This window comes from Antechinus flavipes, chromosome 4 (genome assembly GCF_016432865.1).
Source record: "Antechinus flavipes isolate AdamAnt ecotype Samford, QLD, Australia chromosome 4, AdamAnt_v2, whole genome shotgun sequence".
NCBI lineage: Eukaryota > Metazoa > Chordata > Mammalia > Dasyuromorphia > Dasyuridae > Antechinus > Antechinus flavipes.
In genome coordinates, this window is record NC_067401.1 from 10,397,953 (window position 1) to 10,412,857 (window position 14,905).

General features: G+C 47.0%; 1 protein-coding gene across 1 annotated transcript in view; it reads left to right on the top strand.

Moving 5' to 3' along the window:
- The window catches only part of DIS3L2 (DIS3 like 3'-5' exoribonuclease 2), a 289,396-nt gene that overhangs the window by 240,737 nt on the left and 33,754 nt on the right, over positions 1 to 14,905 (top strand). Inside the window, exon 15 of the mRNA XM_051999603.1 lies at positions 10,617 to 10,696. Coding sequence (XP_051855563.1) covers positions 10,617 to 10,696 — 80 coding nt within the window. The remainder of the gene's footprint in view (positions 1 to 10,616; positions 10,697 to 14,905) is intronic.

The following is a 14,905-nucleotide window of genomic DNA, read 5'->3' on the forward strand; positions in this document are numbered from 1 at the left end:
AGCTCGCAGCGGCGCTGCCCGTGATCGATTGCCGAGTTAATGTCATGGACGGCCTGGAACCCTCTGAGCAGGGGGAGCCCAGAACGAGAGCCCGGCTGCCCTGCCTGGCTCTCGATCTCAGCCCTGCTTCCTCCTGCGAGGTGGTCCTTCGCCCCTAATTCAGAGAGGGCCAGCGGCCAGGGGCACAGCAAGGCTTGGGTTTTAAATAGTCAAAGAACAGATGTGCTCTCCGGAGCCAAAGGCCGGCTTGCAGGTGACATTTCTGTGAGCGTGAGCTCTGAGGTCCCGTGTGTGAGGGTCAGAAGCACAAACGGCTTTTCTATTCCCGGATGAATCTTTGTCCTGAGCATCACCTCTTCCTCACCCCCAACCCCAAACAACTGGTCAGGCCTCTGTCCACTGAGCCTGGAAGGAGCATTTCTGTCTGCCTTCAAGGTGCTCCAGTCTTTGCTAAATGATGATTTACCTAGGAAAAGAATTCAGCTTCTGGGAATAGAGCGTTCGCAGAGAAAACCAGCGGAAGTACGTGTCTGGTCGGCTAGATTACTTTTTAAAAGGCCAACTAGAGGGGGAAGTAGGAGGGAAAGTGGCATATTCCCATATACATCCCTCTCTCCCTTCCTTTCTCTCTCCCTTCCTTTCTCTCTCCCTTCCTTCTTTCCTTCCTCCCTTCCTCCCTCCCTTCCTCCCTCTCTCTTTTCCTCCCTCCCTCCCTCCTTCCTTCCTTCTTTTCCTTCTCTACACACTTGGCAGGAGCACCGGATAAAACATGCCCCTGTCCTCAAGGAACTTGCAGTCCAGCAGAAACCATTAGCCTGGCCAACTGCAGGCCAACATGCAAAGCAGTTTTCTTTTCTTTGTCAGAAGGCTGACTCATATCTAGTCTAGAACCCAGATTTCTATTCCCATAGAACCTCCTAAGACAAAAGATTCTTCTTTTAAGCCAAAGATTCTTATTCTGGGACTTACAAATTTCCATTTTGTTCCATATCTATTTCAGTGCAATTGACTTACTTTCTAATCCCATGTATCTTATTTTATGCATTTAAAACCGTGATTCTGAGGAATCCTTAGGTTCCAACTAGTCATAGGGGAATCTAGGCTGCAAAGGAGTAGCTCAGACTGGGCAGATTAGGGGCCTGTTGAGAGGCTTTCTGGGTTGGGAGTCTGAAAAACTTGCTTTCCCTTGGACCCTGAGCCATATCCAGGAGTCTAGCCCAGAGACTTCATCTTGACTCAATTCTACCTGGAATAGAATCAGTCAAATAGACTGAACAAAGGCTGGAGAAGCTGCTGCTTCTTCTGAGCCGCCAATTTCCCCTCCTGCTGCTTCACCGCCATGGCCATCAAGCTGGGAGACTTCCTCAGGCCGTCACCGGGGGGGAGTCAGGTCCAAATTGGGGGATTCTCCCGAGCTTTGAAAAATTAGCTGCTCATCAGCATTGGGCATCCCGAGCCCCGCCTCCTCCAACCCACCCGAGATGGTGGTTGGACGGGCCAAGCTGCTGCTGCAGGTCCCCAAGGCGTCTTACTGAAAAAGTGGAGATGCAGCAATATCTCTGTACAGGTGCCTGTGTCCGGGAAGGTCAGTTTTATAATGAAACTCCACAAGGTGTCTTGGGGCTCCGGAGCTAGGACCGTGCCTTACACCCAAATCCCTCTGCTCTCTGCTCAACAGGAGATCTCAGGCCTAGCCCCACATGGCCACTGTTTGGGCTCTGACTGAGTCAGTCTAAGTGTGAATAGCAATTGTTTCTGTTTCTATCAGAAACTCTGAGGGTCTTCCCCTCCCAGACTGATTTGTTTTTTCACTCTATAAAAGAGGCCATTCTCAGCCTCATTTGTGTTTGGCTTCAGTCAGTTTGAGAAAGAGAGAGAGAGAGAGAGAGAGACAGAGAGACAGAGAGAGACAGAGACAGAGACAGAGAGACAGACAGAGACAGAGAGAGACAGAAACAGAGACAGAGAGATAGAGACAGAGAGACAGACAGAGAGAGGCAGAGACAGAGAGACAGACAGAGACAGAGACAGAGAGATAGAGACAGAGAGACAGACAGAGACAGAGAGAGAGACAGAGAGATAGAAAGAGACAGAGAGAGAGAGAGACAGAGACAGAGAGATAGAGAGTGAGAGCTCACATACTTCAATGTGTATCAGACACAATTGTTCCTTCTCTGGGTACAGATAGGATTTTCATCATGAGTCCTTCAGAATAGATACAATAGAGCATTGTACTGCTGAGAATAGCAAAGTGACATTGGTCATCCCAGAGGATGTTACTTTGTATGTAATGCGTTTCCCTTTGCTTGAGTTCATGGAGGACTTTCCAAGAAACTTCCCCTTTTTTTTCTGAGAGCATCCTGCTTATCATTTCCCATAGAACAATAATATCCCATCACAAACACAGACCAGTTTATTGAGCCATTCCCTAATTGATGAGCATCCCTTCAATTTCCAAAATTTTTGTCCTGAGAAGAGAGCTGCTAAGTTCTTTTTTTAAAATGAGAAGTATTAATGTAAGCTGCTCTAATTGTGGGCTGGGGGGATGGTGCCTCTGGTTTCCCTTTAGATCATCCCTCTGACCTGGCACCCCAAATCAAGAGCTCCCCCTCCTGCAAATGCTCACAGCAGCGTCTCTGCTCCCCCGCTTCTGCACTCCCAGTGTGCCGGTTCCTTCTCCCTCACGTCCGTGCAGCACAATCCGGCCTGGCGTTCCTAATCAACCGAGGTTCCCTCAGTCTCCCGGACTCCGATCATGGGCTCTGCACACTGTCCAGGAAGCAAAAGTTCCGGTGGTTCCTGCCGAGGCTCCAGCCAAGTCCAGCTAACCGGGTCCCCACTGGTGTTTGTGAAGCCAGCTGGAAGTGTTCGGACTTCATGCTGGTTAATCCCCAAGCTGGGGGCTTTCTTCAGATCTTCTTGGCTATACCCTGTTTTGCCCCAAATCCTCTTGAAATTTCCCCAGTCTGCGTTTGCCCCGAGGTGCAAATTTGTTCTGTTTGGGGGAAATTTGGAAAACTTGAAATTTACTGACCTCCTCGGTCACCTTCCCAGAATCCTCCCCTAGAGCATTTTTTCATATGACTCTAGATGCCTTTGATTTCTTTTTCTGAAAACTTCCTCTTAAGTCACAGTTGGGGAATGGCTTATATTCTTGTACATTTGACTCAGTCCTGTACACGTGTGAGAAATGAGGCCTTTATCAGAAACACTTGCTACAAACATTGTCTTGCAGCTCTCTGCTTTCCTTCTCATCCTGGTTATATTGGGGTTTGTGCAAAAGCTTTATAATATGGTCAGAATTAACCGTTTGAGATCTTGTAGCTCATTTGGTCCTCAATTCTCCCCTTCTCCAGAGATCTGACTGGTAAGCTGTTCCTTGCTCTCCTAATTTCCCGTAGTCTTTCTTGAGAGCCCCTGGTCTGCTTGGACTTCTGCTTCTGACCCCTCGGTCCTTTCCCTGGGTACCGTACAAGAACACGCTCAGGTTTCTTCTCACCTCTCCCAAGGTTCCCACTGCTTATCTTCAGGATCCTGGGCAGAATTCACAAGAGAGGTTCTTTTCATTGTTATTATCCCAAAGACACGTCAGGATCGTGTCGGCTGCTCTGTTCTGGCCTTCGTTGGTACCCCGGAGCCCTCCCTCAATCTGCCGATCCCCGGGGACCCTCAGGGTCGTACCTCAGATACAATCAGTAGCATTACAGAGGAAACCAAAAGTTAGAACAAAGATGGCCACGGACAAGCCCAGGTTTAGAGCCCTTGTGCTAACCAAGGTGATCCTTCCTGGCCCAAAGTCCTTTGTGTCCCCCTTTGGACACATTCTACCTTGTCGCAGAGCCCTCAGAGCCCATATTCTACCTTGGATTCCCATCTGTCCCCTCTGCAGATGGAGAGGCTGAGGGCCACGGAGGTGAAGTGGCTGCTCGGTGATAAGGTATCGGAGGCAGGATTTGGCTCCAGGCCCCCCGCCTCCAAAGTCAGTGTTCTCGCCCCTGTACCAGGCTACCTCCTCTCCTTCTGGTTTGCTCTCGGGCCAGGCCCAACTAGGAGTGAGCTCTTAGCCTGAGTTTCCCAGAAGGCCTGTGAGGTCCCTTCGCGGCCCAGATCTGGGCTCCTGGAGTCCCCACGGAAGTGGGTGAGTGTTGCTCCCGAGCAGGCAAAGCTCTTCCTTGAGGAGCCTCTGCTCTGCTCTTCTCTCCCCTTGAGCCTTAGAATGTGGCTCCAGGGTCAAGAGCTGGCCCTGCGGGGAGCCCTCCTGGGGGGAGAAGCCTGCGCCCCTTCAGACTTTCCAGCGCCGAGGGCTGGGAGCTGCGCTCTGAGCAGGATTCCGCTGGAGGGGCCCGGTGCCGGCAGAGGGATGTGTTTTTCTTGAAAGCCAGAGGTGCCAGAAGTCTCGGCGATTACGTTACTGGAGCGAGCCTTGGTTTTGTGGTCTGCGGGGTGGAGCCTCGGGCTGCACTTTTATTTTTAATCCAGGTCAGAACCAGAGCTTGGGGTGGGGCAGAAGAGCCTGCTGAGTGAGCAAGTTCTTTCTCTCAGAGCTCCCCCCAGGGTCAGCAGCCCAGAGTTCGAGGGCCCCGGGGGAGAGGGATTCAGAGCAACGGCATAGATGGGTTGGGAAGCGAGTTCAGGTGCGAGCTGGGAGAGGGGAGAGGCTGCTGGGCAAAGCCCAGGGATCCTCAGGAGCTGCCTCGGAAGGGCTCTTCTCAGAGGCTTTGTCCTAAACCTCAGTTGTTCTATAAGTGGAGCAGCCGACACGTGGGCTTCAGGGAGGACTCGGGGGTCTGGGGGCCCAGCAGGAAGCCTCCTGGGGCTGACGGGTGAAGTGGGTCTCTTTGGGGGCCCCGGCCCTAGGAGCGGCTCATCAGTCCCAGGAAGAGCACTCCTCACGCTTACAACTTCAAGGGGACGCCTTCTTTGTCGTATCAGGTGCTCATCTGTGGCTGGGAGAGGCAGCTGAGGGCCAGCCGTCCAAGGCCGTCCTTGTCTCCTGTTGGGTGCCACCGGCAGGCCCGCAGGGGCAGGGTGGGGGGGAGGGAAGGAGGGGACCTTGTTTCTTAGGGCCCCGGCCGGGGGCCCAGGGACGAGGCAGATTGGTCTCCCTGGCTCCCAGCCTCTCCTTCTGTCCTTGGTCAGGGCTAGAAGGGTCAGTGCGGTGGCTTTCTGTGTACTGATAACTGCTTCCCAGTGGAGGACTCCTTCTGTGGGCCAGAGGATAAGGTCAAGGTCAAGTTCTGTTTGGAGCTAGACCTTCTAGGGGAGAGAGGGCTGAGAACCAGCTTGGCTGCCCCAGGGCCTCCTGTGGTAAGAGTCTGTGACCCACAGGGGTGGGGGTAGCGCTAGGGAGGGGCCGTGGAGGCTGCCCAGGGAGAATCCCTGCCTTGGGGAGCCAGAAGAGGAAGCAGTCGCTGCCTCCCTGTCCCCTTATCACTGGCCCTAAGGGCACGGGCCTCAGCCTTCCTTGGTGTCCTCCCTCAGACACAGCGGTCAGGGCTTCTCTGGTGTCCGGAGAGGGGCCCGTAGGAGCTGGGACAGCACTGGCCGGCCGATTCCCTCCTGGGCATTAGCCAACACACAGCCCCCAGCCCGCCAGCCCAGGTTTAGGTGGCGACCCTGGGGAAGGCCCCAGAGAAGGTCTGGGTGCAGGATAAAAGGGGGCTGGGAGCGGGACGGTCCGAAAGGCGGCCCCCGGGCAGAGCGCCTCGGGGAAGGGTGGCCCAGGGGGACTGAGCGGAGGCTCTCTCTCCTCCCTCCTGCTCAGGCCCTTTTAGGAAGGACGTGAGCATTCTGGAGCCAGCTCCTCCTGAGGAGAGTCCTGAGGAGGCTGGAGGGGCTCCGTGGAGGGGGCTGGAGGCCTTCGAGAACTGAGGGGCAGCTCATCATAAAAGAGAACCCAAAAGACGGGGCTGGCCGGGGCTGAGTCCGAGCGGACCCTCTCTGAGCCCAGGCTCTGTCCGTGACTGTCTCTTCGGTCCCGCTGGGCCCAACGGGGACGGTCTCGCAGCAGCCTCTCTGAGAGCCGGGTTTCCTCCTCGGAGCCCAGAGGAGCTGGGACTGGGCTGTCCTCACTTTGCACCGGCCCCACTCCATGGCCGAGGTGAGAGGGAGCAGCCTGTGCCAGCGGGTCCAGGAAGGCTGCCCAGGGGAGAAGCCGGGGGCAGACGGGGCAGGGACGAGAGCCAGGAATGCTGCAGCAGAGGGACGTTGGAGACCCCCCCCCCCGACAGCTGAGAAGGGGGGATGAGCAAAGACCAGCATGTGCTGGGGGGATGGTCGAGGCGAGGAGGGGGCAAGGGGGGCACTCGTCTACTCCCACCGAAGGAGAAAAAGGGCCGGATGTTTGAGGGATGTTTAGAGTAAAGGCTTGGCTGTGGCGAGGAGGTCTTGGCTCCTCAGCGGGGTGGAAGGACTTGTTTCTGCTGCTGTCTTTTCACTTGGGTCAGTAAGAGGACATCCATTACTAAATGTTCATTTCCCCCTAAGGAAGAGACAACTCATCCAGCTTCTAATGATACAGCACATTAGCTATGCTAACAACATCCTAGTTTTAAAAAAAGTTTTAATAAAGTAGTCTCCTAATAGGCAGTTAATTTTCGCTAATAATTCCCTGGTGATCCAGAATCCTGAAGAATTGGTAAACAAGTTATTGGCTCGGCGGGGGGCCTTGGTATTTTGTCGTTTGGGAAAGTCAGGGAGAGCATGACCAATTCCGTTCCGGCAGCCTTCGCCTGGCTCGCTGAATGGGCAGGACCCCCCCCCCCATTTCCCCTGACCCGCTCCCATCCTCCTTCACCCAACAGGAATCCTCGCCGAGCCAGAGGGCAGCCTTCATCTCAGGGCTGCTGACTCCAAAATGTTTCTCTCTTCTCCTGCCCAGACACCATGTGTAGTGGAGCCTGAGCATCTCTTTCCAAAGGAACTGAGTAACTCCTTGAAAATTGGGAACGGGTGAGACAGAGCCAGCGGGGGGTTAACTTTCATGGAGGAGGAGGGTCCCCACAGACTCGGAACCTTCCAAACTCCCGGAAAAAACACTCCAGAATCCCTGAGCATCGGACTCTTCCTCTTGGCTTCTAGACCAGTTTCTCGGTGCCGATCTGAGGTCCGCCCGTCCTCTATGACTTATCCACTTAACCAGGGACAGCATCAGCTCATAAGGTCTAGGACACAGGAGGAATCAGTGCATACGATTGGCCGGCTCCCACGGATGGCTGCCATTCTGTCTTGCTTCAACATTCAGGTGCCAAGGAAATGGGCCATCTTGGCCATTGCGGGTCCCAGCTAGACCCACCCACGTGTACCCTCTAGTAGGTACACTACTACCTACTCTGTGACCCACAGAGTCACAGAGGAAATGGGGAAGGAAGGGAGCCACAGCTGGTAGTGAACGTTCCCTGATCCCAGAATGCTGGAAAGAATCTCCAGGAGGAAGCCATCATTTTATATTTGAGGAAACACTGCCTTCTTCCTCTGAATCAAGCCATAAGAACTGCTGGGGTGGGGGGCAGGCTAGACCAGGGGCAGGCTAGACCAGGGTTTATATGTTTCCTTCTCTGGGTGGGACAGGTGACCCTGGTCAGCCTCGGCCCCTCTTGATGCCAGCTGAGCTGGTTCTTTTCATTTTAACCTAAGTTTATTTACTTTTAACATTCCTTTTATATTTTGAGTTCCACATTTTCTTCTTCTCTCTCACCCTTCCGCCATTTACTGAGAAGCAAGCAAAATTCTATCAGTTATACATGTGAAATCAGGCAAAACATATTACCGTTATTAGTCATGTCATCCCCCTCCCGCCAAAAAAGAAAAAAAGCAAGAAAAATAAAGAAAGCAAGAACATTTTACTCCCTTTTGCACTTAGAATCCATCATTTCTCTCTCTGGAGGCAGATGGCATTTTGCATCACAAGTCCTTTGAAATTGCCTTGGGTCATTGCTATTGACCAGAGGAGCCAAGTCTTTCACCATTGCTCCTTATGGACAACATTGGTACAATTGTGCACAATGATCTCCCGGTTCTTCTTGCTTCACTTAGCATCAGTTCAGATAGGTTTTGCTATATTTTTTTCTGAAACCACACTCCATGTCATTACTTTTAGCATCATCGTCCTCCATTACAGTCATCCCATCAGTTGATGGGCGTCCCCTCAATTTCTTCTTTCATTGATCTCTGGGATACAGACCTAGTTGATTGCTATTGTTGGGTCAACAGGTGTGCAAGTTTCATAGCCCTTTGGACATAGGTCCCAATTGTTCTCCAGAAGGGTTAGAGCAGTTCACAATTCCACCAATAGTTTAATATGGTATATCTAGTTTCCCTTGTCATTGTCTGATAGGGATGTGGTGATACCTCAGAGTTGTGGACTTTGCCTTTTTTTTCATGTGACTACATAGCTTTGATGTCTTCATATAAAAACTGCCTATGCATATCCTCCGACCATTTATGGATTGGGGAATGGTTCTTACTTATTTTACACTTGACTCGATTCCCTAAACATTTGAGAAATAAAACTTTTATAGGAAAATCTTCCATAAAATTTTTTGATACCGTTTCATTGTCTGTGGTACCTTTTAAACAAAATTTTATCATTTTTAATTTGATCAAATTTGATTTGATTTAGTTTTACTTTTGCTTTGAGAATTTTCTTCCCTCTTTGAACTAACTTGGATGAGAGTGTAGTCCAAGCATTGCCTTTTTCCCACCCACCCCCAATTTTCCTCTCTCCTATAAATACTATTCCCTATATACTTCTTTTATATTAGAAAATTCTATCTCTTCATCCTCTTCTTGGTGCATCTCTTAGAATGTCAACTCATTCTAACTATTCTATTAATAATAAAGTTCTTAGGATTTACACTTATCGTCTTCCCCATATAGAAATGTAAATAATCTAACCTTATCGAGTCTTTATGATTTCTCTTTCATGTTTACTTTTTTATACTTCTCTTGAGTCTTGTATCTGAATGTCAAATTTTCTCTCAACTCTCGTCTTTTCACCAAGAATTCTTGAAAGTCCTCTATTTCATTAAATGTCCATTTTTTTCTCCTGAAGGATTGTACTCAGTTTTCGGGAGTAGCTCATTCTTGGTTGCAATCCTAGCTCTTTTGCCTTCTAGACGATCAGATTTCAAGTTCTCCACTCCTTTAATGTGGAAGATGAAAAATCTTGTGTGATACTGACTGTAGCTCTCTGATACTTGGATGGTTTCTTTGTAGCTGCTTGCAATATTTTCCCCTTGACCTGGGAGTTGTAGAATTTGGCTATAAAACTGGTAGTTTTCATTTTGGAACCTCTTTTAGGAGGTGATCGATAGATTCTTTCAATTTTTTATTTAACCCTCTGGATCTAAGTTACTGCATCAAGTTTCCTTTATAATTTCTTAAAATGTGGTGTTCAAACTTTATTGGGGGGGAGGGGGGATCAAGGCTTTCAGGTAGTCCAATAATTTAAGTCCTCCTGACTCCAGGAATGATGCTCTATCTACTGCTCTATGTGGCTGTCCCAGGTAGTCCAGTAATTCTTAAATTATCTCTCCTGGATCAGTTTTCCAGATTTTCTTGATTTTCTAATGCAATTTCACATTTTCTTCTATTTTTTTTTCATTCTTTTGATTTTGTTTTATTGTTTCTTGATTGGTCATGGAAATAATTAGCTTCCATATACCCAATTCTAATTTTTTAATAAATTATTTTCTTTGATGAGCTTTTGTATCTTGGTCAGTTTTGCTTTTTAAGGAGTTCTATATTTCAGTGATTCTTTGTGCCTCTTTTACCCCTGGACTAATTCTTTTTTTAAGTTATTATTTTTTTTAGTATTTTTTGGTGCCTCATTTTACCAAGCTTTTAAATTATTTTTTTTGTTTTCTTTCATTAGTCTCATTTCTTTTTCTTTACCAGTCTTCTCTCTTTCTTTACCTTTTTTTCAGAAATTCTGGTTGGGCTTGGATCCAATTAGCATTTTTATTGGAGGTTCTTTGTATAACTATATTCACATAGCTGTCTTTATCTGAGTTTATGTCTTGATCTCTGCTGCCAACTTTTTATAATCAACCAAATTCTTTTTTTCTTTTTTCCTTTGTTTTTCTAGCCTATTTCTTGATTTTGAGCTTGATGTTAAAGTTGAGCTTGGGTGGGGGAGACATTTTCCTAAGCAAGCTTCAGGGTTTTTTGTGTGTGTCACTATTTTCAGAGCCAGTTCTGGAGGTGTGCAAATTGTTGTAGCTTCCCAGGTGGTGTGATCCCAGGAGAAGTGTGCTTGTTCTCTGTACTCTGACCTTCCCAGGAAGGAACTTGCTCCCCCTCAGCTGCTCGCTTTCCTCCTGGCCCTGGGATCCTGACCACGAGCTCTCCTTCAGCCACAAACACTCGCCCCCTTTCTGCCCCAGGACTGGATCCAGAATTGCTTGTGGGCAATAGTTGTAAGTCAGTGCCAGCGAGGCGTCCCCTGTAGTCTGACCAGGAGCGGGTCCGTGCACAGCTGTGCTCTCCTGCATTGTCCACCCAGGCCAGGGAGCGGTCCGCCGCAGTCGGGCTCGCGGCTGCCTTCGCTTCAGCTCTGGGGGTGGTTGGGAAGTGGCCCTAACGCTCCCCGTGTTTGCCTTCTTTCTCTCCTGCAGCTCAAGCTCGCTTTCACTCTGGACCAGGACACCGGGATGCCCCAAGGATGTCACATCTATGAGTACAAGGACAGCAACAAGTGAGTGCCATTCTTACCAGCTTGATGCCCCCTCCCTGCCACGGCACCCACGGCAGAGGCCACCCTGTCTTTAGACACGACTCAGGCAGATTTCTGAGAACCTTGTTGGCTTGGGAAATACAGACACTCTTTGCCAGTGTGGGCAGGGGCTCAGAAGTGGCCGGTCTAGCTGGTTTTGATAAGTTTCCTTCCCGGGATGTTTGTGTGGAGTTCTGACGCAGAATTATCCCATTTTTACAGGATGATTTCTCCCGTCCTCCTCCTCCTCCTCCCCTCGGCCTTTCCTGCCCCTCGGGCACACACATGCTGATTCACTTTGTGGCTTTTCCCTTTTTATGGTTTGTGTAATCGAGGACTGACCACATTTGCTATTTGTTGGGTTTGTTGTGATATTCTAGCTTGGGTTTATAGGAGCGGGGACGGTCAGGGCCGAGAAAAGAAGGAGCTCTTTGCATCCTGTCTCCTCGAAGGCTCGGAACTGTCGGCCTGTCAGGAAGCTGGCTTCCACCCTGGCCTTGAAACAGTCTGATCTTAAAATATCGATCCCTTCACTTGTACAAGCCCTAGGCCACTTGTGCTGAGCCCTGGTGCACCCCAAAAGGAAGCTCCCCTCCCCCACCTTTCTCTGTGCTGCTTTCTTCTTGTTCCGGGGAGAAGTAGGACAGGGATGGAGTGAGAAGCCATGTCAGGGGCTCCTCCTTAGACACTTGGGCAGTAACTTGGAACAAGTGAAGTCCTCACTCCAGCCTAGCGATGGGAGATCCAAGCCTTCTTGTTATTGAGGAGCCGGGGTGGCGCTGGGGGTGGGGCGCCGGACCCGGAGGCAGGAGGACCGCTCCTCTGATGGTCAGATGTCACCGTGGAGACTGACTAGCGAGTCACTTAACCCCGTTAGTCCCAGCTTCCTCCCAACGGATAAGGTCAGGGTAAAGCACTCCGGTGTCTTTGCCAAGAAGGCCCCAAATGGGCTCAGGGAGAGTTGGGCAGTGCCGCGGGAGCCAAGCGCAAGTGCCCTCTGGGGGGTAACCTCGGGCTGGAGCAGACTGGCTCTGCCCCTTGGTACACTTTGGAGCGGGGAGCCTGCGGTCACGAGGCTGTAGGTCCCTCACCTTGCCTCTGAATTAGTCCTGACGTGGGGGTTCATGGGCCCCAGCTGGCTTTCTTCCTTTTGTCTTTTGAAGATCGATATAAATTTGCCTTCTTTGTGGGCTCCTCTGCACGCCCAGTGGGCTGAGCTCCCCTCAGTGTTCATGCAAAGCCTGCCCTGCCTGTGGGGTCCAGACAAAATGAAAACGGCCTTCCCAGAAGGGGCAGGATTTCGGGGGGAGCAAATGAGGAGGGGGAGGAAGACTCTGAGGGACGGGGCCAGAGGCGACTCAGAACCTGCCACAGAGAGGAACAGTGCATTAATGTCCCAATGGGGAAAAATTGGGACTTGTCCTTCCAACACTTGTCATTTTCCTTTTCTGTCATATTAGAAATCTAATAGATATGAAGTGGTTCCTCAGAATTGTTTTCATTTGTATTTTTCCAATCAGTAATTTAGAGAATGTTTTTAAGTGACTAGAGATACCTTTAACTTCTTCTGAAAACTGCTTCTTCATATCCTTTGACCAATTATCAATTGGGGAATGTCTTGTATTATTACATATTTGTTCTCTGCATATTTGAGAAATGAGGCCTTTATCAGAAAAATTTGCTGTAAATCCACCCATTTCACCCCACCCCAGTTTCCTATTCTCCTTCTAACGGTGTTGCTTTTTTTTATGCAACACCTTTATAATTTCACGTAATTACAATTATCCACTTTACTTCTCATTATGCTCTCTATATCTCGTTTTCTCATAAATTCCTTGCTTATCACAAATATCTGACAATTCCATGCATCCCTAAATTGCTTATGGTAGCTATCATCCTTTATGTATAAGTCACATACCCATTTTGCCTTATCTTGGTATATCTTGTGAGATGTTAGTCTATACTTAGTTTTTGCCAAATTGCTTTTCAGTTTTCCCAGCAATTTTTATTAGAGAGTTTTTGTCCCCCAAACTGGGATCTTTCCATTTATCAAACAATTAATTACACTGGCCATTTACAACAGTGTATTATATACCTAATATATTCTACTTGTTTACCCTTCTGTTTTTTAGGCCGTACCAGTTTGCTTTGATGATTACAGTTTGTAATTGAGTTTGAGAAATGATGCAACTAAACTACCTTCCTTCACTTTTTTTACCCAGTGATTCTGTTTATATTCTTGACCTTTTATTTTTCCAGCTGAATTTTGCTACTATTTTTTCTAATTCTATAAAATAATTTTTAATAATTTAGTCACCGAATAAATTAATTATTTTAGGTAGAAATATTATTTTTTATTATATTGGCTTAGCTTACCTAGGCTTTTTTTCCAATTATTTAGGTCTGACTTTATTTGTGTGAAAATGTGATTTCATTTGTGTGTTTTGTAATTGTCTTTATGTAGCCCTTGACTTTGTCTTGATAGGGAGACTCCCAAGTATTTTATATCGTTTATGATTATTTTAAATGGAATTTCTCTTTTTATCTCTTGTAATATATAGAAATGCTGATGAATTATGTGGATTGGTTTTCTATCCTGTAAATTTTGCCAAAGTTATTAATTATTCCAACTAGGTTTTTAAAGATTTTTCTAAGATTCTTTAAATATGCCAGCATATCTTCTGCAAAGAGTGATGGTTTTATTTCTTGATTGCCTATTTGAATTCCTTTAATTCTTTTTCTTCTCTAGTTCTATAACTAATATTTCTAGTACAATATTGAATTATAGTGACAATAATAGGCATACTTCTATCATACCTGATCTTATCGGGAAGGTTTGTTCTAGCTTATCCTCATTATAGACAAGATTTGCTGATGGTTTTAGTTAAAACCCCTTACCACTTTAAAGAAAGCTCCATTTATTCCTGTGCATTTCAGAGTTTTTAATAGAAATGAGTATTGTATTTTGTCAAAAGCTTTTTCTGAGTCTACTGAGATAACCTTGTAATTTTTTTTGTTATTGATTATGGTCAGTTATTCTGATAGTTTTCCTGAGATTGAACCACCTGATCATAGTATATAATCTCCCTGCTAATATAGGTTAAAATTTTTGTATTGATATTAATGAAGGAAATTGGTCTGTAGTTTTATTTCTCTATTTTGGCTTTACCTGGTTTAGATATTGGCACAATATTTGGGTTGTGTAAGGAATTTGGATAGGATTCCTTTACTTTTTTTTCCAAATAGCTTATATATTAGAATTAATTGTTTTTTAAATATTTGATAGAATTTACTTGTGAATCCATCTGGTTCTGGGAATTTTTTCTTAGGGAGCTCTGCTGTGCTATTATTCCTCCTAAGACCCAGGACTGTGACCCAGATCTAAATATTGACAATGCAACAAAGTCCCGCGTCTGGTCCCAGCAAAGGGATGCCTGTAAATCTCCTTTTCATTCATTGTCTGATCCATTATTGTCTATGGGCAGAGAGGTCTGGAAACCACCACTGCTGCCACTGACTCAGTCACCCTGAGGTCCACTCACTCGCGCAGCCTGTGCCAGGTTCACCCTGGTGCAACAGATCTATTATACAACCTTCTAAGTTGTCTTGGGCTGAAAAATTGTTTCATTTCATCTTTTTTTGTGGGTTCTGCCACTAATCATTTTTTGTGTCATTTAAAGGTATTTAAAAGTAGTTGTTTTAATTTCTTCTTCATTGATGCTACATTTACCCTTTTCATTTTTTATACTGGTAATTTGATTTTCTTCTTTCTTTTTTTAAAATCAAATTAACCAGTGGTTTGTCCATTTCATGTTTTTTTTTTTTTTTCTGATAGTTAGCTCCTAGTTTTATTTTAATTCAATTGCTTTTTTTTTTTTTATGGTATTATTTTTTTTTATTTTTTTTTTAATTTTTTATTTAATAATTACATTATATTGACACTCGTTTCTGTTCCGATTTTTTCCCCCTCCCTCCCTCCACCCCCTCCCCTAGATGGCAAGCAGTCCTTTATATGTTGGATATGTTGCAGTATATCCTAGATACAATATATGTTTGCAGAACCGAACAGTTCTCTTGTTGCATAGGGAGAATTGGATTCAGAAGGTATAAATAATCCGGGAAGAAAAACAAAAATGCAGATAGTTTACATTCGTTTCCCAGTGTTCTTTCTTTGGGTGTAGCTGCTTTTGT